This window comes from Sinocyclocheilus anshuiensis, unplaced genomic scaffold, assembly GCF_001515605.1.
Source record: "Sinocyclocheilus anshuiensis isolate Anshui unplaced genomic scaffold, SAMN03320099.WGS_v1.1 scaffold1393, whole genome shotgun sequence".
Lineage (NCBI taxonomy): Eukaryota > Metazoa > Chordata > Actinopteri > Cypriniformes > Cyprinidae > Sinocyclocheilus > Sinocyclocheilus anshuiensis.
The window spans coordinates 487,009-510,581 of record NW_015548343.1 but is presented as its reverse complement, the minus strand read 5'-3'; the positions used below and the strand labels follow the sequence as shown (position 1 = coordinate 510,581).

The 23,573-nt window shown below is 36.7% G+C and overlaps 2 protein-coding genes and 1 pseudogene across 5 annotated transcripts in view; 2 read left to right on the top strand and 1 right to left on the bottom strand.

Moving 5' to 3' along the window:
* LOC107656616 (protein argonaute-3) overlaps positions 1 to 11,193 on the bottom strand; it is a 24,062-nt gene extending 12,869 nt beyond the window's left edge. For 2 of the 3 annotated variants that reach the window (XM_016444524.1, XM_016444525.1), the window contains exons 1-7: positions 10,641 to 11,191; positions 4,999 to 5,170; positions 3,617 to 3,737; positions 2,673 to 2,881; positions 2,291 to 2,427; positions 1,851 to 1,985; positions 1,108 to 1,195 (exon numbers count right to left, since the gene is read on the bottom strand). In XM_016444524.1, coding sequence (XP_016300010.1) covers positions 1,108 to 1,195; positions 1,851 to 1,985; positions 2,291 to 2,427; positions 2,673 to 2,881; positions 3,617 to 3,737; positions 4,999 to 5,170; positions 10,641 to 10,659 — 881 coding nt within the window. In that variant the 5' untranslated portion in view covers positions 10,660 to 11,191. Of the gene's footprint in view, positions 1 to 1,107; positions 1,196 to 1,850; positions 1,986 to 2,290; positions 2,428 to 2,672; positions 2,882 to 3,616; positions 3,738 to 4,998; positions 5,171 to 10,640 lie in introns of all 3 variants that reach the window. The other variant, XM_016444526.1, reaches the window with a different exon arrangement.
* LOC107656617 (S-acyl fatty acid synthase thioesterase, medium chain-like) lies at positions 10,323 to 14,793 on the top strand. 2 transcript variants are annotated; one of them, XM_016444527.1, is made up of 7 exons: positions 10,323 to 10,360; positions 12,888 to 13,021; positions 13,103 to 13,241; positions 13,461 to 13,560; positions 13,913 to 14,082; positions 14,190 to 14,272; positions 14,471 to 14,793. In XM_016444527.1, exons 2-7 carry the CDS (start codon positions 12,892 to 12,894, stop codon positions 14,611 to 14,613), a joined length of 765 nt encoding a protein of 254 aa, XP_016300013.1. In that variant the 5' UTR covers positions 10,323 to 10,360; positions 12,888 to 12,891; the 3' UTR covers positions 14,614 to 14,793. The 2 variants fall into 2 exon arrangements, with proteins under 2 accessions (XP_016300013.1, XP_016300014.1); XM_016444528.1 differs by lacking the exon at positions 10,323 to 10,360 and adding an exon at positions 11,987 to 12,060.
* A 2,617-nt stretch (positions 14,794 to 17,410) lies between these two features.
* On the top strand, positions 17,411 to 22,740 carry LOC107656566 (tektin-2-like; annotated as a pseudogene).
* The last annotated feature ends 833 nt before the right edge of the window (positions 22,741 to 23,573 follow it).

Genomic DNA, 23,573 nt, shown 5'->3' with positions numbered 1-23,573 from the left:
GATATAAGCCAAGAGGAGACTGGTTTTCCTTTGCTAAAGTAAGGAAACTTTGTTTCCTTTGCTCCTGCATTTCTCAGAGGTGCATGCATGATGCCTGAATGTCTTCCGCGTACCACAGTCAGCGGAAGTGAGAAAAAAGTGTTTATTGCGTTTGAAATATGGATATTTATCTTACAAAAATGCATGGATTCGCTACAGGAGGCCTTTATTCACCCCCCGGAGCCATGTGAGGGACGTTTTATTACGGATGCGCGCACTTTATTTCACGTCTTCTGAACTGTTGACAACCAACACCCGCTTACCCCCATTGAAAGGCTTGGAGGGGCCAGGACAATTTTTAATATAACTCCGATTGGATTCGTCTAAAAGAAGAAATCAAATCACATACACCTAGGATGCTTTGAGGGTGAGTAAAACGGGCTAATTTTAATTTTTGGGTGAACTAACCCTTTAAGCAAAAAGCTGCATATTTGTAATAAACACCATTAAGTCGTTTTAACTTCAAACCATCAGTTCTGGCTGAAATACAAGTCCATAATCCATAACACGTGATGTCCGGTGAAAAAGTTAATCCCCTATTGTCCTCTCACATCAAAATCCACCAACATATTTGTTTAGAACTGTTTTAGAGTGTTTCACTTGTAAACGTTTTGTGGATATTTCTGTGCACAAAGAAATATGTGCATATTTCTCGCTTGATTCGGATGAGATGACTGGAGAAAGCAAAATTATGAATAGAGAACTCCTATTTTAGTTAGAAAAAATGGTTTGAAGTTAAAATATATTAATGATAGCTTTGTTTCTTACAATCACACAGCTTTTCGCTTCACAAGACATTAATTGATGGACTGTAGTCATGTGGATTACTTGTGTATTATTGTGATGTTTTTATCAGCTGTTTGGACTCTCATTCTGACGGCACCCATTCACAGAGGATCCACTGGTGAGCAAGTGATATCATGCTTCAATATAACAAAATGGACAATAAAATATTTAAGGGTTTTTTGACACAGTACAGACTTATTGGCCTGTCTGCTAACTGAGACACAATCAAACCTCACATTATCATAAGAAATATACAAAACGATGCATATACAGTACACTTACGTCTGGTGGCTTGCTGGTCGACGAGTAACATTACACACCCTGTACTTCCTCCGCATGGTGCCACAGTGGGTGACCTCCACCTTTAGACCTAATAAGAGGAGAAGATCAAATTTACACCATACAGATGCAACTGGTCAGTTTACAGCATAGAGTATTTTGACTATTAAATACAGAACAGTAAATATCATGTTTCAGTCCAAGTTGCAAATTTAATTTATGCAAAAATTTAAGTAATTTGTAAGCAGCATTTCCTTTCCTTGTTTCTCCCAAACAAAAATGTCTCTTACACATCTTTGTGTTTCCAGTTTTTTTTTTTTTAATACGTTATCCCAAAATGTGCATTAAAATATGTGGATGGAAACCTGGCTACTGATCTATGACATTTACATTCATGCATTTTTAAATGTTTCTTTAAAGAAGTTTGCATTTATTTGATTAAAAATACAGTAAAACAGTAATATTGTGAAATACTGTTACAATTTCATTTTAATTTATTTTAAAATGTAATTTATTCCTGTGATGGCAAAGCTGAATTTTCAGAAGTAATTACTCCCATCTTCAGTGTCTCATGATCATTCAGAAATCATTCTAATGTGCTGATTTGGTGCTTCTGCTCAAGAACCATTTCCTCTTATTAGCAATGTTGAAAACAGTTGTGCTGTTAAATATTTTTTTGAAAACTATGATGTTTTTCAGGATTATTTGATGAATAGAAATAACTCTAATCTTCCATTCACACAAACCTTTGATTTCTTTGGTGAATTTGACTCTATGGGAATCAGTAAGAGGTCGAGGCTGCTCATCGATGTTATGGATATCCAAAACCTCACACATGAACTGAATCACAGGCTGAGCTTTGTAGAATGCAGTAGCAGACACTGTGGAGAAATTAAAGCACGGTCGATGGCACACCAATAGTTAATTAAATAGCTAACAAGTCATTTGCGGGTTAAATCCCCCAAAATATGAACACTGTGATGCTTTTAAAAGCTGGACTATCTGTTTTTCCAACCAATGACACATAGGGGGGAAATGGAAGAATGTCAATAGTTGCATAATTATTATGGAATGATTTGATCTTTTTCTTTTATCTGATCTTTTATAACCACTGAACAACATCCAGATCATGTAACTGGATAATTCAGACCAAAATGGTTTGACTTACCATAACACTCTGACTTACCATCAATGTTCAACATCATCTTCCACATAGCTGGTCGCACTGATTGGTGGAAGCCAAACCACACCTCCCTCCCCCCACCCAGTGGGTGATCATAGCCCTCGGGGGAGGAGAAAAAAGATCGTCCCACTGGAGTGTACCTGAATAGAGAGAAGACAAATAACACAGTTGTAACCAGCAGAATAAACCTGTGCAAAATTAATTTACCTAAATTATCCTTATCCAACCACTTACTGTTTATGCTACACTAATCTACAACAAAACACTTTCAGTCTCATTTTACTAGTTATGCACTGTATCGTTAAAGACATAATCACTTAATGCTTTTCTAATTGTATTAAATGCCCTTTATGATCAGGTAACAGTACTCAGGGGGAACTCTTACCTCATAGAAGGCAGATGGCGCATAACAACATCTACAGCGTGTACGGGATTGGTGCTGATTGGCTTATCCAGGTTCAGAGGATCAGGTGTGCTCCGCCCAGTGAGGACTTCATGCAGCAAGTGCCAACTGACCAGTGACACAAACTTAATGGTGACCTTGAACAGCCTGTCCTTCCCACCATCACCTGGCAAGGTCACATCCAAGTCCACCTACAGATATTACACAAATTTACACACATAATATTTAACACAGATTTACAAATGTGTTTTATTTTGTCATACAGGTTAAAATAATAAAAGACACTGTCATGAAAAATTTTCTAAATTATGAGATTTTTATTTATATAAACTTTTTATAAAAATGTGCAAATGCATTAAGGCTGCACAAAAAATGCTGCCATTTAATTTAGTTAATTAACATGAAATAAAATGTTAATGCAACACAATTCCTAAATTCTGTCACAAAGTATTTTCATTGCATGTGATCAATTTAAATGTCTAAAATTAAGCTATTTTAATTCATTAGCTTTTTTACATTCATTTATTTCCATTTCTTGATTGTATAAAATTAAATGACATTCTATTTTCCTGATTTATGGCAATACTTTAATGTCCACTATCAATATTTGAGTTGTCGATATTTATTAAGGTATTAATAATAATAATCATAATAATAATAATAACCATATGCTTTTGTGCAAAAATATACGTATAAAACAACACTAATAATGAAATAAACAATCAAGATGCTGTTCTTTAGCAGTCTTGATAGTTCGGTAGGCCTATTATAAAAAGTTTGCAGCAAATATTTATAAGAATTACAGTTGGCATCATAACAGGAATATGATGATGAACATTTAATCAAATACATGTATCAAGGCTTAATTACTTTTAAGTACTCTAAGGTACTTCCCACCAACCCTGGAGCCCATTTATATGTCTTACCCCCCCTGTGGCCACTGGTAACGGTTGGGCAGTGTAGAGGCTTTTCTTGCCATCATAGACTGGTCTTCTGTCCCCAAAGATTGTCACCTTAAAGTGCTGCACCATGGTATCCACCACCTCCCTAGAAGCCATTACAGAAAGGGTCATAGTAGTGGTTATCGTAGGTTTAAAGGAATAGTTCACCCAAAAATGAAAACTTGCTGAAAATGTACTCAACCTCAGGCCATCCAAGGTGTAAATGAGTTTTTTTTCTTCATTGGAACAGATTGAGAAATTTAGCATTACACTACTTGCTCACCACTGGATCCTCTGCAGTGAATGGGTGCCATCAGAATGAATGCTGTTAAACAGCTGTTAAAAACATCACAGTAATGCACAACACGACTCCAGTCAATCAATTATGAAGTGAAAAACTTTAAACCATCTCTTCTGGACAATTACAATAATAATCCATAATACTGTAACACTTCCTCCTGTGAAAAAAAGTCTATCCCCTGTAGTGTTGTCAAAAGACCCGGTATTTCGGTACCAAGTCGGTAACTATGACTAAACTTTTGGGTGAAACTTGTTTACTTTTTTCATACTTTTATTACTTGTGGGAAAACTTGAAACACTTTTAAATAAGTATAAAGAATGGCATTGGTTTTGTACATTTAATTTTTGTTTAATGTTATTAATAAAAATGTTCAATTAGCATGTTTTTGTGTTTTGCTTTGGTACCGAAATTGGTACCGAGAACCGTGGATTTTCACTGGTATCGGTACCGAATACTGAAATTTTGGTACCGTGACAACACTAATCCCCTGTTGTCCTCTCACATCAAAATCCACCGGCATATTTGTTTAGAACCAGTATCACCTGTAAACGTTGCTTGATCTGTGCATATTTCTCTCCTGATTCAGATGAGACGACTGGAGAAAGCAACATTATGGACAGAAGGCTATGGATAGAGCAAAGGTTTGAAATTAAAAATATCTCAATGATGGATTTGTTTTACGCACACGCACACACGCAGCTTTTAACTTCACAAGATGTTAACTGATGGACTGGAGTCGTGTGGATTACTGGATTATTGTGGTGTTTTTATCAGCTGTTTGGACTCTCATTCTGACGGCACCCATTCACTGCAGAGAATCCACTGGTGAGCAAGTAATGTAATGCTAAATTTCTCCAAATCAGTTCTAAAAAAGAACCAAACTCATCTATACCTTGGATGGCCTGAGGTGGAGTAAATTTTTCAGCAAATATTCATTTTTGGGTGAACTGTTCCTTTAATGAATCAATTCAATTTGACTATACAGATGGTTAACCCAAAAAAATGGTTAAAATAAAAGAAGTGCCACAAACTACGTCAATTATCATTATTGCTCATTGTTTGGTACCTGTTAACACGACGTGGGCACTTTTCGGGATTGATGTCCACCTCGTACAGGTAGACGTCCATTTTGGGGATGTCCACCTGGAAGCAGTTGGCCAGCAGCTTGATGGGCTTCCCCATGGTGCCATAGCCTGGCCTCCGAGGTACGGAGAACAGGGGCGCAGCCCCAACGGCTCCTGTCATGAAAATCAGAGGGGATTTCCATCAATATGAGTTATATAAAATCAAATAGCCTACACTGTCATGGTGCCATCATAATAATCATAACATTAAAGCCAAATCAACCTTCATACAGACATAAAAGCGTTATTTCTCATTTGTCAATATTGATATTTCATGGAAACATGATTAATATCTGAATTAATAATAGTAAGAGGTAACAGTGGGTGTTATTTGTCTTATCAGGAGATTTCCTCTAAATACCTACTCAGTGGAAACAACATAACACTCAGCATCATCACACCACACACATTACCGGTAACCCACACCTTTCATACACACACTAGTGTATACCTGTGAAACAAATAAAACAAATAAAACAAATACACTGTCAGCTAAGACTTTTAAAGAAAGATTGCAATCAATTTGGCTTGAATATTTAAAAGCACACAAACGGATATCTCCAACATACAATTCATATACTCAGTATAGTCAAATAAAATGCCTATTTGTTGAGAATATTAAGAAACATAGAATTTGTTTTGTTTGTTAAACCTGTCGCAGTTTCTCCGTTGCATTTTTTAAGACAGGTGATTTAACACTTTCTTTCAGCTGTTGAACACAAAAGATGTTATTTTGAAGACATCAACAGCTGACAGTAGCCCCTGACGTTTTAGACTTTTTTTTCATACTATAAGTCAATGGCTATAGTCAACTGTTTGGTTACCAACATTCTTTAAAAATATCTTCTTTTGTGTAAATTATGACAGAATTTTCATTTTTGGGTGAACTATCGCTTAAAGACTTCAACCAGAAGTCACATTTAAGTAATTTTAAGTTACATTAATTATACTGAAAGTTTTAAGATGACTAGTAGGATCTCTGTTCAAAGACAATAATAAGAGTTCTGTAACTATCATTTCAGATAACTAAATCAACATGTCCAAATTAACAGCATTTGTTCATATAAAATAATAATAATAATAATATAAATACTACTAAATAAAAACTAAATAAGAAATATTACTAATGTAATATTTCACTGTAAATAAAAATATGAGTATTTAAAAAAAATAATGCAAAAATTGTTTTATACTACAACTGTAAAATTATAACACTAATATTTATGACAGTCTTAGTTTCTTCATTTTCAAATTTTAGGGAGCCCTTAAGTGCTTTGCATGTAAGAACACAATGCTGTGCTTCACTCTTTTTTATTTATTTACTTCCCATAAATCACAGCCTACACGATTTGATAATCACACCAAGGCTGATGATACATGGGGCAACGTTTTGAGCAATGTTGCTGGGCAACTTTGGGTAATGTCAACCAGGTGAGGCACAGCAGGGCCCACGATGATCTAGGGCTGGACAATAATTCAATATCAATATGTATCGCGATATAATTTTTTTCAATAACGGTGATATGATTTTTAAACACATTTCCGATATTTCGATTATTTAGCAAGGATGCTTAAAATTGATCAAAAGTGATGATAAAGACATTTATAATGTTACAAAAGATTTCCATTTCAGATAAATAGTGGTCATATCGATATCGGAATTATATCGTATCGACCGAAATTAAGAAATATACCGTGATATCAATTTTGGCCATATAGTCCAGCCCTACGATGATCTAAAGTATCCAGATAGACATTTGTTCTGCCATTCTTAATGTGAAAGTGCCCAAACAACATTGCTCAAAAAGTTGCCCCATGTATCATCAGCCAAAGCCATATCATGATTCGGTTTTATTTCGATGAATCATGCAAGCTTATCTTGGAGTCAGGGCAGGTTTCTTTAATGGGGAAGAGTGCTCACCCCTCTTTACGGAAAACGTTCCTTAGGCCTATGTTGAATAAATAACGACCTTTCTGCGTTGCTATTTAAATCTGCTTTAGATGCTGCCTTAAATGTTCAGCCTTTGTCATCTTTTAAAATGTTCTTTCACTTTGAATATCAGCTCTGACATCACTTTTCTCTTTTTTCACATTGAGTGGCATATTGCTTTATCACATCATGTCACAGTGGGCGAGACTGTTACTGCTGTTGTAAAGATGCTTTAGAGGGGGTTTACAGAGCGAAACTGTTACTGAGAGAGATGTGTAAGGGGAATTCGACTGCAACTACTTACACTTCCCAGTGTGCCGTTGCTATGCCGGTGGCACTCATGTGGCTTCTTTTCACCATAGCAACCAAGACTACACTAACAACCAATTCAAGGAAGAACAGCTGTTTCGAGACACAGGTACAATTGATCTTGTAGGTCACACATGTGCGTTTACTCTACAATGTTCATGCAGAAATCTCACCATGAAACACTCACTTGCTTGTACTGTTCACACGCATTCATTCTCACAAGTCCTTTTTTCTCACTTTATTTGAAATCCCTAGCAGTTTCTTGACATCATAGAGTAAGAGGAACTACAGGTTTGACAGTGATGTGGTAACATACACTCAGATCAGTTTGAAAGGCTATTGTTGGTCTGCTGCTCGGAGTGTAACGTTCACTTAACTGGCAAATAGGTGACTGGCATGTTTACAAGGGTTTCACTCATTCAGGGACTGAAACACATCTCCTTTCTCATCATTTAATTATTTAAAGCTAGTCAAGCAAAAGAATTTAAAGTTGTCTGATACTGTTGTTTAGACAATTTTGCACTTTATATGGGTTTCTATTATTGACAGACTGATATATTCTCAAATGTGTCAATATGGCCATTGTTAATTTGTCAGCATTTTTAACTGTCCCTGATTCGCTGATTAACAGAAGGGGTCATTCTGCCTAGTGTCAGTTACAAAATCTACAGACAGACTGCTTATAATAATTTGTTTTCAATATTTTTAGTTACATTTTGTCGATATTTGTGTGAAATGGGTTTCGATTTAAAAATGGAAAAGTCCACCAATTAAAAAAAAATCTGTATTATATACAGTGTGTGAATTTTACAGTGACTTTTGGTCAAATTAATTTTACTGTAAAATTTAGGGGAGGGGCATTCTGATCTCATATCACGCAAATCAAATTGTTATTTGGTCAAAAGTCAACTACATTAAAGATGTTTTAAACAATACACTAACTTTTCTTAAAATATTTGTTTATTATAATAAAGTGATAAATGATGATTCGATAAGGGTTCCAGCAGTACTGTTCCTAAGGCGAACACTGTTTGTGAGCATCTATAAAAATAAGGGTGATTTGATTTCTATTTATTTGCTGCCTGATACTTTATTACTTTTTTACAGTGACTTTTGGTCAAAAGAATTTCTGAAAGACCTCATATATACTGTACATACATATATTACTGTATATCACGGAATGTCATGGAATTTGGTAAAATTTGAATGAGTAAATTGAAAGCACTTAATCAAATCATGATACATCCTTTTAGATTATTAAAACGGAATTAAAACAGAATTCTGAAAAATTATTTTTAAATGTTATTTGGCGGACCTAGTAGAGTTAGCCAAAAGTCAACTATGTTAAAGACTTGTCAAACAAAACACTATTTTTTTTTTAAATGTCTATAATAAAGTGATAAACCATGATTCAATCAGTGCTCAAACAGTACTGTTGCTTCGGTTAACTTCTCAGGCAAATGGGCTTCTATTGGTATGCATCACCACCACTTGGTAGGCTACTTGTATGCATAATTTTTTTTTGCACAGTAACTTCTGGTCAAATGAATTTCCGTAGGAACTTACAGGATCTCATCATGCACAAATGTTATATTAAAGTAGTATTAATATTAAAGAATTTTTTTTTTTAAATCATAAATTACAAATATATATAAAAAGGGGTTTTCAAGCATCAAAACAATACAAATTTAATACAGCTTTAATTTTTTCCCAATACATTAGAATGTATCATGAGTATCATATGTATAAAAAAATGTATCATACATTTTTACCATAATTTACAGAACACGTGTCATTCAGTGTAACAATACTTTGTATACAAAATCTTGTCAGGCATATTTAGAACAAGAATCATTAGATTACATTAAAAGACTCTATTTAAGGATCACAGTGCAGTCCCAAAATACTAATTCACTGTCATTTTAAATCTTTACCACTATCCTAAGAATCTAAAATTTAACCTATTTAAATCTAACCACTAAGTTTTACCAAAGACTTTAGATATCTGCAATAAGTATTTAAACACTTGAAATAAAATTTAGTATGATCACTTTTTCTTTTATATGTAATAAGTACAGTAAGAATAAGTATGTTGTTTAATTTTTACATAAATAATCTGTTATGCTAAATGATGATGGAACATTATTTCACCCATATTTTGACATTTTATTTTCACTTAAGTTATTTGAAATATTTATAGACTTTATATTCGTGTGTATATGTGTGTGTGTATACATGTATATAAATAAATAAATAAATAAATATAGTTTTATTATAGGTATATATAGGTTTAGTTGGTCCCCTCGGTCCGTTCGTGATGGCGTTCGGGTGGGGTGGGGATTCCCCTCGGTCCGTTCGCCGCGGGGCCCCCTCAAGCGCAGGGCCCGGTGCGACCAGTAGCCCCTCACTGCAGAACACAAGATCCAGGGGGCGTGGTTGGATCCACATCTAGGGGGTGGAGATGGGTGGGTTTAGAGATCAGGGGGTTGAGACGGGTAGGTTTAGGGATATGTAAGGTGGGAGGAGTTGGATCTGGATCCAACCACGCCCCCTGGATCTTGTGTTCTGCAGTGAGGACCATCTCGGTGCGACCGCACCAGTTGCACCCCCCTAAGGACGGCCCTGTATATACACACACACCTATATAAACTCTATAAATATTTGCGTATATAAAACGTTGCTATGGTTACCTTCTCACGCAGACGCAGCGAGTGTATGTTTACCGCCTGTTACTTGTGTGCAAAATTAATATGGATTTTAAGATCTCAACCTCTTCCTTCCTAGGGACTACTAAAGGTGCCAGGCCCCCCAAAACGCCCCGATACACATTATTACCTCGGCATCCCTATAAATTCTGAGGATCTACAATGAATAGTTTCTAAAGGAACTTCTGGTTATATACAAAACGATCTCCTAAAAATCCTACGTAAGATCATTCAGACTGATAAAGCGTTGATTCAGTGACAGTCGTCATGGCAACGGACAGCTCGAGGACTGCCGCACCTGACGCACGCAGCACCTGTGCGTGACAGCTGTGCCACAGTGGACTGACGTCAGCAGAGCAAGTGAGTCAGGATCTTCCACACACGGTGTATGACAGCCAAAAAAATCCCAAACCCTCACAATAATTTGGTTGCTACGCCCAAACGTAGACGAGCAGTAAAATAAATCCAAAAACGTATTCTTATCTCAAAAAGCAGTTATTAGCAACTCACCAAGGACGTTTGCTAAGCAATGAACGTGTGTAGTGCTGACGGTGGACGTAACAAAGTTAGACCGAGTCAATTCGCCATAGTTCGGAATAGACAAGAATCCTAAATCGGTCTGAAAACGAGAGCGACGTACCTGTAGTTCCGATTTCCATTCATGAGGTCTCTGTCCGGAATCTAGCCGGCTCCAGGGGATCAAATACCGGCTGAAGGGTGTTTGTTTAAAGCCGCTGAATGTCCTCCGTAAACCGAACTACACCCCGGCTGCTACCGCGGGTGTTGAAGCGGGCCGCTCGGAGGTTCTGCTCTGGTCGGAGGTCCACCCAGCCAGTACCAAGTCAGTCAACCAAAAGGCACGAACTCCCAACCGTGTCTCCTACAGTTTGCCGTAGATCCGTAATTGCTACCAGCTGACAAGCCAAAAGACTCCGAAGAAAAATATTTTTAACAGCCGTCGCGAAACAGTTTGTCAGGAGCCTCGAACCATTCGCGGTGTCTTCTAAAGTGCCAATCTCTTATCATTTAAAGACATACACTCAGATATGAAGTTTATAGATGAATATCCGCTGCCAAGTTGAAAATGTGTCTTTTAGTCCGAGTTTGCCAGCGGCCGTTGACGTCTCATCGACTCTGTCGGTGTGTTACCGGTTTGCCTTGGGTTTACCATCTCTGTACAGTCAGGCTGTGTTGCCAGATCTGTACAAAAGCAGGCAAGTTGGTCTGACAAAACTAACTCGGAATATGCGGCTTGCATATTCAAAATAAGCCTAAAATAGCCAAATTCTTAGCCTAAAGATTCTTTGTTTTGAGTCACTGTAAAACTGAAATAATCCCCAAACCTGAAATCGCCTGTATTTATAAGCAAAAAATAAGTCCAAAAAAACATAAAATACACGGACATGGCAACACTGAATCAGGGAGACCCACAGGAAATACCAAACGCAGGAAACACCGTCACTTCCTAGCATAATGTCATTTATTTGATCCGCCTTTGATTGTTAATTAATGGGTAGTGTAAGAACATAAATTACATGAACTCTCTATAAAATGTTTTTATTGTGAAGAAAAAAAAACTTTATATTATAATTTTTTTAAATTATATTTTTTTTAGCACAGTAAATGATAATATTCCTCCCCATTCCTTCCTTGTTTTACAAAAACAAATCCTCCAATTTGATCTGGTATCATATCCACATGTATGTTCCTCTGTCAAATATTATTTTCTTTTAGTGACGTTTTGTATGTTGTTATCTTAAATGTTATGTACCTTATTTTGATCACATTTCACATTTGATTTAAACGTTTTGCTCCTTCTAGTCCTTTTTTGTCTTTTTCTCTGTTTATCACATTTAGTCTTCATCTTTGTGGTAGTGTCTTACATTTTTGTTTTGTAAATTGTAAATAAATAAAAAAAAATCACTTCAATACAGGTAGAAAAAATATTTTAATACCACCAGTTTACTACAAACTATGATCTACAGATGGCAGCAGTGTGCTTTGCGTGTATGCCATTACCAAAGAAGAAGATTGTACAGGATATATTCTGCACTATAAACGTGAGAACAGTATCTGGTGTTTTTTTTATTATTAATCCTGTTGATTTACTGATGTAATTTCTATAGTCTAAAACAAAAAGATCAATTAATTTAAATTAAATTTCTTTCTTAAATCATCCCATGAAAGATTAAATAATTAGGGCACACATCAATGGCTCATATATTTCAGAATCAGAATCAGAATCAGAATGAGCTATTCTCCACAGTGCTGGGGGATGGTGTCTTGTAATTGGTGATTTCTTTCAGACTTTTCCACACTGATGTTGAGTCTCTGGAAGAGAACTGAATCCTTATTTTTTCAGAATAATTCCTCTTTGCCACTCTGATCTCCTTTTCCAGCGTGTATTTAGCCTGTTTATACAAGACATTGTCCCCCTTCTTGTAAGCATCTTCTTTGGCCTGACAAAGCTGTCTGAGTTTTGCAGTGAACCATCTATTTAAGTATGTAAATACAGTAACTAGCTGCATGAAGTCGTAAATGTACACCAGAATGCTGATGAACTACAAAAAGCTCAAACCCTATTTATATGTGCTACTATATTAAGATTAGATTCTATTATACATGGGATTGATTAAGCTGAAATGCAGCTAAACCAGTACTGAGATCAATAACTCAAACTTTGTGTAGCTCACTATCATGTGGAATATTCTCTCCAGGTTTATTCAGTTTTTTTTTTTCATATTTCTTTAGTCTTCCAAATCTCCCATATGTGGCATCAGTCCATAAGCACTAATCAGCTAGTCAACTCTTTTTTCCTATAAGTATTTTATCAGTTGACAGTTTTGCCTAGGATGAATTATTTTTGATTCATATCATAATGTTTCAGAGGAATGGATAAAGTCATAACCTCTTTCAACAAGCGCCCAGATGCTCTGGCCCGTCTCATCTGTTTTCCCTGGGCAGGTGGAGGCTCTATCCATTATGCTCGCTGGGCCAAAACTCTCAACAACTCTATTGAAGGTAAATCCCCTGTTAAAAAACGGGGCGTGGGTGTGTATATTATATTATATTTAATAGCAGAATTTAATAATTTATTTTCAGTGTACTCGGTTAGACTGCCAGGCAGAGAAGGGAGGGCCAAGGAACCATTTTTTCAAAATATGCAGGAAATCGTTTATGAGGTCATCTGTGTGATACTTCCACAACTCAAAGAAAAGCCATTTGCACTCTTTGGACATAGGTTTGTGACACTGTTGCTAAAGTAGCAGGAAATTATCATAGGTTTTAGAAAGTATATATAAAAATATATGGTTTTAAATTATATATACACTGATGTGTAGGACCAGAACATGATAGTCAATTTAAAAGGAACATGGGCCAGAACATGATAGTCATTATAAAAGGCAACCGTTTTAAATAAATAAATAAATACCTGTTAATTTGCAACTTCATTCTGTAGTTTTGGAGCTATGACCTGCTTTGCTTTTGCCGAGCACGTAAACAAGGTCTACAATCTTGAGCCGATCCACATGTTTCTCTCTGGAGCCTCTGCACCATATGTAAGTGTGATCTGTTCTGTTTGTTGTCATATCTTACAACTGTAAATAGAATTGAAAATTATGAGAAAACAGCCAGAACCATTTTGCACATGAAAACAAACATGGAAGCATGATCACCCCACATATTATGTGGAATACACAGTATCTTCAAAATGCCAAAATTAAAGGAGTTAAAAAAAAAAAAAGTTACACAACATATAAGTGGTATTTCCATTTTATGTGTTTTGGTTTATTTTGTTGCAAAGGTGGGATATTTTTATTACTATTATTTATACTTACACTATACTTGTATGTGCAAATATATTTAAATGTATATTTATGTTTGTTATAAATGTTTGAACTTTTCTGTAAGTCTGAGGCAAGACTGCAGGCACCAAGAAAAAGCCATCTGTCAGATCAAGAGTTTCTTGTGTGGGTAACTTATATTGGAGGCACACCACCAGAGATACTGGCCAATGCTGAGCTCGCCAAACTCTTCTTACCTGCACTGAAAGCAGACCTCTGTGTAGCGGAAAATTATAGGTGGGTTTAGAAAAGAAACAGACAGACTTCAGCGTCTTTCTTTAGTGTAAGAAAACATCAGAATATGTGGCACAACAAACCTACATATAATACATTATGTACGGCAGATGTAGCAGACCGTCAACACCGGTCCTGTCATGTCCAGTATTGTGCTTTGACGGAAAAGAGGATGCACCCCATGACTTACAAGGCAAGTCTTACAAGTAAATGGTTCAGTTTTTACAAAAACAATGTTGCAACCGCATGGTTTGGATTTTATAAAGAGGTAAACTTCGAACGAACAATCTGGTTATTCGTTAATAATTAGACTCATGTGCATGATTTTGTCATCTTTTACAAGATTTAGTTTTATGTGCAATTCTTGTATTGTGTCTCTTTTGCTTTACAGCTTGGAAGGACATGACAAATGGTGACGTCACTGTGCAGATGCTTCCTGGATCTAATTTTTACTTGAAAGAAGAAGCAAATGAAAAATATATACTGGACCACATCACAAAACATCTTGAGACAGCAGAGATGGACTATCTATAAAAACCCTGCCTTTCATTATTTAACTGCAAACATGATACATTTATGATATAACAACAAATGTATTCCCAATTTATATTCGCTAATGGAACACATTTTCTTGTGAGTGTAAAAAAAAAAAAATCAGAATAGACACAGAAAATAAACCAATTAATGCCAAAATTAATCAGTCCATTAATTGCGCACCGAAATGTTCATGACCTATTTTGACCAATAAATCATGAATAACCTAGATGTATACAGATACAGTAATTTTAGAGCATGAAAAAATCTGCAATAGGAAAATAATTATCAAGTAATCAATGCAAAGCTGTAAAAATATATAGCTCATGAAATTAAACAGACTGAATGGTTGAATGAAGGAGGGGGAAATTAATAAAATTTTTAAATAAAATGTGTACATTTTCTGAATAAAATGTGAAAATTGCGAACAATGTTGTGGGAATTTGCCACTGTTAATAAGGTGTTATTAAGTGGTTATAAACCCCCTTAACTGTCACCCCGCATTTTTTAAAATAGGCATGAAAGTGCACTATCCAAACTTAAATTGTTGTAATTTATGAACACTTTGGAATACAGACCCAAGGTTGGTCTCTTTTTAAAGAAGAAAATCAGCAGATTGCAAAAGTGGAATTTTTAAAAAATGTAAAAAAAAATTTAAAGTATCAAAAAGTTATAGAAGTTTCAATTGACTGTAAAGAAAATGCACTATACTAATTTAATTTACTTTTATATATAATAAATATTTTACATAACAGGGTTTACTCTAAAATTGGTATAAAATTAAAGCCATATGTCTAAATAAGTTATGTTCCAAATTTGAAGTTGAAAAAAATGGAGGTTCTTGTGAGATTTTATTTAGGGCGTTATACCACAAACAGCCACCGGGTGCTATCCAAACTCCATTGATTTTTTTAAATGCATTTTTCTGTCACAAATGTCTAGATTTCTCTGTCAATATTACTTTGACAAACCAAATATTACCAAATATGGAATCCTGAGACTCAGACCTTTCCAATTATATGTTTTTTGTCAAGATTATAAAAAGGTTTGATTCTAAAAGACCGTAATGCATTTTGTAATATGACACTTGACACCGCCCACTAAGGGAGAGGAGACCGCCAAAAGATTTTAAAGTATAATTTCCATGGTAACGCAATGTCCGATTTCAAAATGGTTTTCACAGGATGAATTTTGGGCTTCTAAGCTTTCAAATGATATATAATTTATGATGATTACTAAAAGATTTGATAGAGAAAAAGGACAACAAACAAAAAGAGCGCCAAGCGTCCCACAGGTGGGACGGTGACAGTTAAGGGGTTTTAAGGGTTGCTCTGAGGTTTCTAGGGTGTTCTATGTTTTATATTCAGCAAAGAACCAGGCACGTGAAATACCTGAGAAGAGTGGTCTCACACGTCACGGTGAGATGATGAAACGTCTCAGAGAGTGAGTAATTGTTGAGTGTTGCTATGCTGTATAAATTATTGAATAAGTTGCATCGCCCCGTTACCAAGAGACCCGCTTAATTACTGTTTACTGCCGGACTCACAACAGCCGACTGACAACACATCTGAAAGTTTCATCAGTCTCGGTAAGTGAAATGAATGTTTTCGGTGATTTACAAATGACATGTATATGAACTTTATTTAACATAAAGATAGTATTCTTAAAGGTCCCATGGTATGAAAATTTCACTTTATGAGGTTTTTTAACATTAATATGAGTTCCCCTAGCCTGCCTATGGTCCCCCAGTGGCTAGAAATGGCAATAGGTGTAAACCGAGCCCTGGGTATCCTGCTTTGCCTTTGAGAAAATGAAAGCTCAGATGGCCCAATCTGGAATCTTCCCTTTATGTCGTCATACGGGGAAAGGTTACCTCCCCTTTCTCTGCTTTGCCCGCCCAGAGAATTTGGCCCGCCCATGAGAAAATGAGCTACTACCGTGCGAGGCGAGCGCAATATTTTTTTTTCCTCGAGAGACATCATGGCTTGCAAACAAGCGAAGCATGGCAGTTGCCCCGCCTCTCTCCTCCTCATTAGCGTTTAAAGCTACAGACACAGAAATGGCACGTCCTAAGGAAAGCTCATTGTGGGACTGGCTCGTAGTGGCTGAAATTCTGCACCAAGGCTGAACTTCGGGAAAGAGACTTCAGATACAGTACTAGGGACCACTTAGGCCTATATAAAAGCATCCAAAAAGCAGCATGTCATGGGACCTTTAAATGTATGAATATATAAATCAAAATATTTCAGGTGCAGAAACTACTTTTCCTTTCATTGTTCCACCATCTAAGTTTTACAGCTAAGTTTAACTTTAGACTTAAATGCACCCTGCTCTGTGACCAATCGATTTATAACCTAAAAGTACAAATACTTAATATAGTCTCTCAATTAGGCTACGAGGTCATGAAATGAGCATGTATGATAAATATACAGGAATAAGTAAAAGTAGATAATTTACTAAACGATGTATTCATTGTTAATTCACATTAATAGCCTATTAGTAGGCTATCTTCATTTAAAGAGCTTAGAGAGTGAATTTAAGGCGCATTACTGACGGTCACTCACCCCAATAATAATAGTACTACTACTACTAATAATAATAACGTAAATTAGGCCTAACCAATGGGGGGGAAAAACATTGTTTTATTAATGTAAATTAAATTTGACGCATGAATATCAATCAGAATGGTAAAGCACAAACATAACTTTTCAGAATCAGGTGGTTAACCATTTGTGTGTTTACCAGAACTACTACTTTTGTCTTTAATTGTCATCTTGTTTCTATGATACCAGCAAACATGGCCACCCTGAGTTCGAAGCCAGGCTTGCGTTACAGTGTGTCTGACTGGGCGGCCACTAATGAACAGATATCAGACTGCTGAGTACAAATGCAATATTTCACACAAGATCCGCCAGGAAGGAAGAGCTCTGCGTAATGAGACAAGTAAGGTAATGATCAGGGTGGTTTGAGAGCTGTTTGACAGGATAAAAAGACTGTACCACTAATTATCAAATATTTTGCTGTTATTGTCATCAGACAAACTGGGATGTGAATGACAGCAGCTGGTGACTGACTGACAGAATCAATGACGTCACATGCTGGAAGGAGAATCTGAAAGCTTGTGCACAGCAAGTGGATGCAGAAATGGAGCTCTCACTCTGGTGATTAATGAGTCTATAAAAACCGTATTCACACTTTTTTTTCCATCTCTTTAAGTTAACTTAAAGCAACTGCATGTATGGTTTTTTTTTAACCTTGAATTACCAGTTCACTTCTAATAACCGGTACACTTCTAATAAGGCGAATGGATGTCTGTTCTGGGTGTATGAAAGTTCAGTGAGCAGGTACGAAATTCCGCTATCAGGGCAGATAGTTTTATGGCAGGAATAAATGCACGTGTAAAGCTGTCCACTGTATTTAGGACAGTAATATATTTAGGACATTGAATTCCATGCATTTAACTGTAGGGGGCACCAAAGACGCAAAAATACATAAAACTACAATACAGTAGATTTAAAGTGCCCCTATTATGCCTTTTCGAATATTACCTTTCATGCAGTGTGTCATGTAGCTGTATGTGAACATAAACTATCTGCAAAGTTGTGAAGCCGACAGTGCACGATAAATAAAGTTATTGTCTATCAAAAAAAAGAGTCGGCTGCAATCGCCTAAATGAGTCATCATGAATTCCAATCTTATTCTGTTACCGCTCTACGTCATGAAGTAACACATTTGCATAATGTCTGCCCACGTTCTAAGTTATGTCGCCAACTTGCCCGCCCACAAACAGTAAAATTTCCATGTGGTTAACATCATGTCGAGAAGACGCTGTATCCTAGGCTGTGAGAGAAAATTTGTTTTATCACATCTTATAATTAATATTAATAATAAACCACAAACTTGTTAACACTTGACACTTACCACTGAAAAACGTCCTGCTACAGTCGTGCTTGCGAATCAGTCTCTTGTCGATCAGCCAGTTCAACTTTTTCATCATCAGATTCCGGCTCGAATTGGTAAGGTACAATAGATACCATCTTTTCTATGTATTGACAAGTTTCCAGGGATGTCATTCCATCATGGCAATGGGCGTTTCGTTTCCGACACGCGCTGTACGCGGTAGACCAATCCAGAGCCAATCGCTCTACAGCTCTGGACCAATCACAAAGGACTGCGCCATCTGACCAATCACAGCAGTGAGGGCTCGCGGAAAGGTGGGGTTTAGAGAGACTGATTCTTTGAACTGCTTCGCACGAGTCGTTTACGAATAATTTAAAATGAGGTAAAATTAAATCTATTTTTTGAGAAAACTAACTTGTTTTTTTACCTTGCATGCATGTAAACCTGTTTTAGGAGACTCATAAAACAATATTAGCAACCTTAAAAATGGCATAATAGGGGCACTTTAAGTATCTGATATTCCTAAATTTATTTATAAAAACACTGGCAAAAAAACAAAAACTGGTGTATAAACTGTTTTCACTCAGAAATTGTTAGTACATTTCACAATTAATTACAAGGAAACATCAAGTAACACACTGAATTAAACATGAAATTTTGAAGTAAAAAATGTTGAATGTGTAAAACATACTCCGATAACTATGGAAGCCCGTTTCTGCCACAGAATAAAAATAAAATTAAATTAAATAAAAAGGGTATTTAAAAAACTCAATTCTGACTTTTTCTTGCAATTCTGAGTTTATATCTTGCAATTTTGACTTTTTTTCTCACAACTCGAGTATATGTCACACAATTTCTCACAATTCTGAGAAAAATGTCAATATTGCGAGATATAAACTCGGAATTCTGAATTCTTGGAATTTTTTTCCTCACAATTCTGAGTTTATATTTTGCAATTCTGATTTTTCCCCCCACGACTGAATATAAATCGCAACGTGTTTCTTCATAATTGCCACTTTATATCTCACAATTCAGAATTTTCTTCTCAGGATTCTGAGAATTGTGAGGAAAAAAGTCAGAAATGTGAGATATAAAGTTACAATTACCTTTTTTCTTCCGTGGTGGAAACAAGCTTCCAAATAATCTTTGTTTTAATTACAACTCTAAAAAAAACTATTTTTACAGTGAAAAAATGTATTGTAAAAAAAATTAGAAAGACACAAAACTTCTCAAGTGTATTCATGAACCCATAAAACATTGATCAGTCCAAGGAGGAGACAGAACGAGCCCTTGCTGCCACTGTTCTGCCTCTTGAAGTCACTGCGGAGTGCTTGAACCTCAGGGAAGGTCATCGTGGCAAGGAGCTAGTCAGTGACCCTGTAGAAGCTGAACTGAAGAAGGAAGAGGTGATTGATGGAGCACAACGTGTCCTTCAGCAGTGCATCGATCAGGCCTTTGAACAGCTGTGGTAAGTACATTGAGATACTTTGTTTATTTTGGATGACAATAACGCTTAGATAAATTCTACATCATAACTCACTTGATGTTTTGTCCGTTTATATGATGAAGATTAGGTGGTTGCTAATCTCAGCATATCTTCTTAGTCACTTACAGGAAGCACGGCAACAGCTGACCATTGACCTTCAGGATAAAATAGAGGCCCGTGATGTGGACATGTCGTGCTTGTCTCTCACTACACGGTCACCTGAGATCTCCCTGAAGCCCAACCCCACGAGAGTGCCCCCCGGGTGAGTAAATGAGTAAATGTGCTATCCTTAATATAATATTAATTTAACATCCCCAGACTATATCATAGGCCAAGTTCTGTGAAGGGACCCCAAATAGGTATTTATTTTTATTTTAAACCTCTATTTATTTATTTTTTTAAATGTCTGTAGCGTTGTTTTTTCTACATAAACACTCAAAAAATCACTTAAACAAGATCAAGACATTTTTTATAAATATCTTTTAATTTTCAGATTTTATTTATTTTGTAGTTTGACGCAAACAAAACTATTTAAAACATTAATTTAAATAATATATTATAAAATAATAAATATTACATATATTTTGTTTGTTGACTCCAAAAAATTGTTTTTTGTAAAATAAAATAAAATAATAAATGTGTTATTTTCGTTTTTGTTTACAGTACCACAACACCTCAGCAGTGGGAGCAGTTCTGCCGATACAATATTACCCGAGCTAAAGAGGAGATGCAGGCCTCTGTGCAGATAAGAGAGAACAACAGCATCACAAGAGCACAGGTGCCACAACTGGGCTGCGTTCAGCCCCGACAAAACGTTGCAAAACGTTTTTTAAACGGAAACGGTGGTGCGTTGAACACCCTGTTCTGATGACACAAGAGTTGCAACTATGGCAGTTGAGAAGGCATTTGTAAACGACTTTACTTGGACCCATTGTGCGAGCTGTCTCTTTAATACCGCGTGGTTTATATACATGTTGCTGCTGATTGGGCTGACATTTTTGACACACCCACCAAACAAGAGAAAACGTATCTCAAACGATAATAAATTAAAATATAATATGATTTTAAACATAACACGATAACAAATACCAGTTTGCAATATCAAGCAGCATAACGGATTGGTTTTGAAGCTAATGACACCAGAATCCTCACACATTCAAGTTACAAATGGATGCACTCACCACTTACGTTAAAAAATAAGGTGGATTGAAATGTCTGGATTTCACCAAACAACAAATGTGATTGTACCTTATGTCATCAGCAATAAAGAGATGCATAACCTTTGTTCTAGTTAATTTCACCCTGTAAAAAAACAAACACCATCCATCTTAATCTGCTGTGTTTTGATTGGTTATATCATAACCCATTACTCCCAGGTTCAGTTTGGTTTGGTGGATGAAGCCAAGCAACTGGAAGCCACCATTCTGGCCAGGGGTGCCTTAAGATAACCAAAGACCCCTGGGCTACAGCATTACAGTAGGCCCCCCGACCCCAGAAAACCTCTCTTTTTTTTCTTTTTTTAAGCTTCCTAACAATCATTTGTCAAATTTCGTTTTTTGTCTTGATAATATGCCAGTTAACATTCACAACACTGTCCTGCGTAAAATGTGAATATAAGCGAATATGCAAATTCACTCTTTGCCACAAGGTGGCGCTTGTGGAACAGCAGAATTATATAGCCATTACATAAAGTAAACACTATGTTATTACGGGCATTATACGGAGGTAATATGAAAGGAAAATGCCATCAAAACTTTCCTGGCTGAAATGTGAGTTTACAGGTATGATTTAAACACCATAAATCGCACAAAATATTAATTATTCAACATCAGTAGAGCAAAACACACTGCATGTTGACATAAATGTGGGTTATTTGGTGATTGCTAACTGCGTTTTTATTTTGAAACATGATGTGCTCACATTTAATTAGTTAAATCACAGCCGTATAAAGTTTAATGAGCACATTTAAGCAATAGGACAATTCATATTTTTCCATCCCCGGATTTAAAATAGAGACTTTGCGACTCGGATTTAAAATTTACACTATTTATGGAATGCAGATGACACAAAGATTACATCCAAGCAAGTTACTGAACTCTCACTCTCACTCTCACTCTCACGGTCCAGTTCCTTTCACAGCAGTGTTGTGTTTCTGTTCATCTGCGTGGTGACATATAGATTTGGGGGGGGGGGGACCTAAACTGAGCCATTCACTAGATAGGCTACTACAACCAGGGCATCGCTAAAAATGAATGTGTGAGTTTGTTTACAGAACGCTGTTGTCACTGCTGCAAACTACCATATAAACAATTATTCAAAAAATATAATTTCCCTGCAGCCAGTGGGCCCCCTTTCCAGTGTAGGCCCCTGGGCTTCAGCCCCTTGAAGCCCGTGCATTAATGCGCCCCTGATTCTGGCACTGAAACAGAAGCTGGCACAGGCCCAGTGAGTCCACTGTTTTAACTCAGTTCATCCTCTTATTTTTTTTATAAATAATGCAAATTCAAAAGGAATCTGACCTGTGAACACCTTTGATTGCCAGGCACTCTCTGCAGTCTCTGAAACAGTGTGAAGCTCAAATGATAGAGGATCTGTCTCGTAAGCAGGATGCCCTGTCGCTGGAGCAGCACAGCAGCCAGACCCGCCAGCGCCTGACTCTAGGGGTCCAGACTGAGGGTCTGTCTTCAGCTGTGGTGCCTCTCATCAACTCTAGTGGCAGACACAAGCTGGACCTCGCTTGAGTTGACACCCCGATTCTTACCTCATACTTAAGGTGATGTCACATTTACTATTGCTCAGTGAAATTTCATGGGTGAAATCCAGTCATTCCTACAGGAATCTGTGTGATCGGGAGTTTTGCGTGAGGGCATAAAAGTTCCCCATGCAGATTTCACTCATGTTCAAGTTGGAAGTGCTTGGTTTGAAAGTGACTAATATGTGTGTGGTTCTTTATACATCTCTACGCTATTAACAATGGATGTTTTATTATTATTTTTTGTTCACTAATGTGACTGCACCTTTAGTTTAAATAGATTTAAAGGACTCATATATACAAGGATATCATGAGAAATCAAATTTTACTTGATCTTTTGAAATAAGTTGAAATCACAACTCAAAACTTCCTCCTCAGTCCAATGCAGGGTTGCCATGTCTACAAAACAAAACTAGCTCAATGGCCAAACAAACTGGCCCAAAAGACCCTATCCCAAATATCAAAGCTCAAAATATGCCACTCCCATACCTTAAAAACATATTTCACAGTCACTGTTTTGTGTTCAATGCACAATTTCAACTTGAATATCACTATACAGTAGTAATCATAAACGCAGTCTGTTTTCATAAAGCGCCCAACCATTGCCCCTTACTGCAACGGAACTCCGCCCCTTGAGGAAACGGAGCTTGGCCCACGACTCCGAGATGATCAACTTCCCGCAATGAGAAGATGACTCATCCACACACGCCACCTCAGCGTGCTACATGCCCAGGCACATGAGGCAGCCATCGTGACCATCACCCAGCGCCAGGTAACGACCGCATCCAGAAACGCCCGGGTGATACGTTGTCTATAGCAAGA

Bases quoted from the DNA above. Each gene is read 5' to 3' on its own strand.
- LOC107656617 (XM_016444527.1), top strand. From the start codon at position 12,892: ATGGATAAAGTCATAACCTCTTTCAACAAGCGCCCAGATGCTCTGGCC. The intron at 13,242-13,460 runs GTTTGTGACACT...TTCATTCTGTAG, and splicing joins TTTGCACTCTTTGGACATAG to TTTTGGAGCTATGACCTGCT. The intron at 13,561-13,912 runs GTAAGTGTGATC...CTTTTCTGTAAG, and splicing joins CTGGAGCCTCTGCACCATAT to TCTGAGGCAAGACTGCAGGC.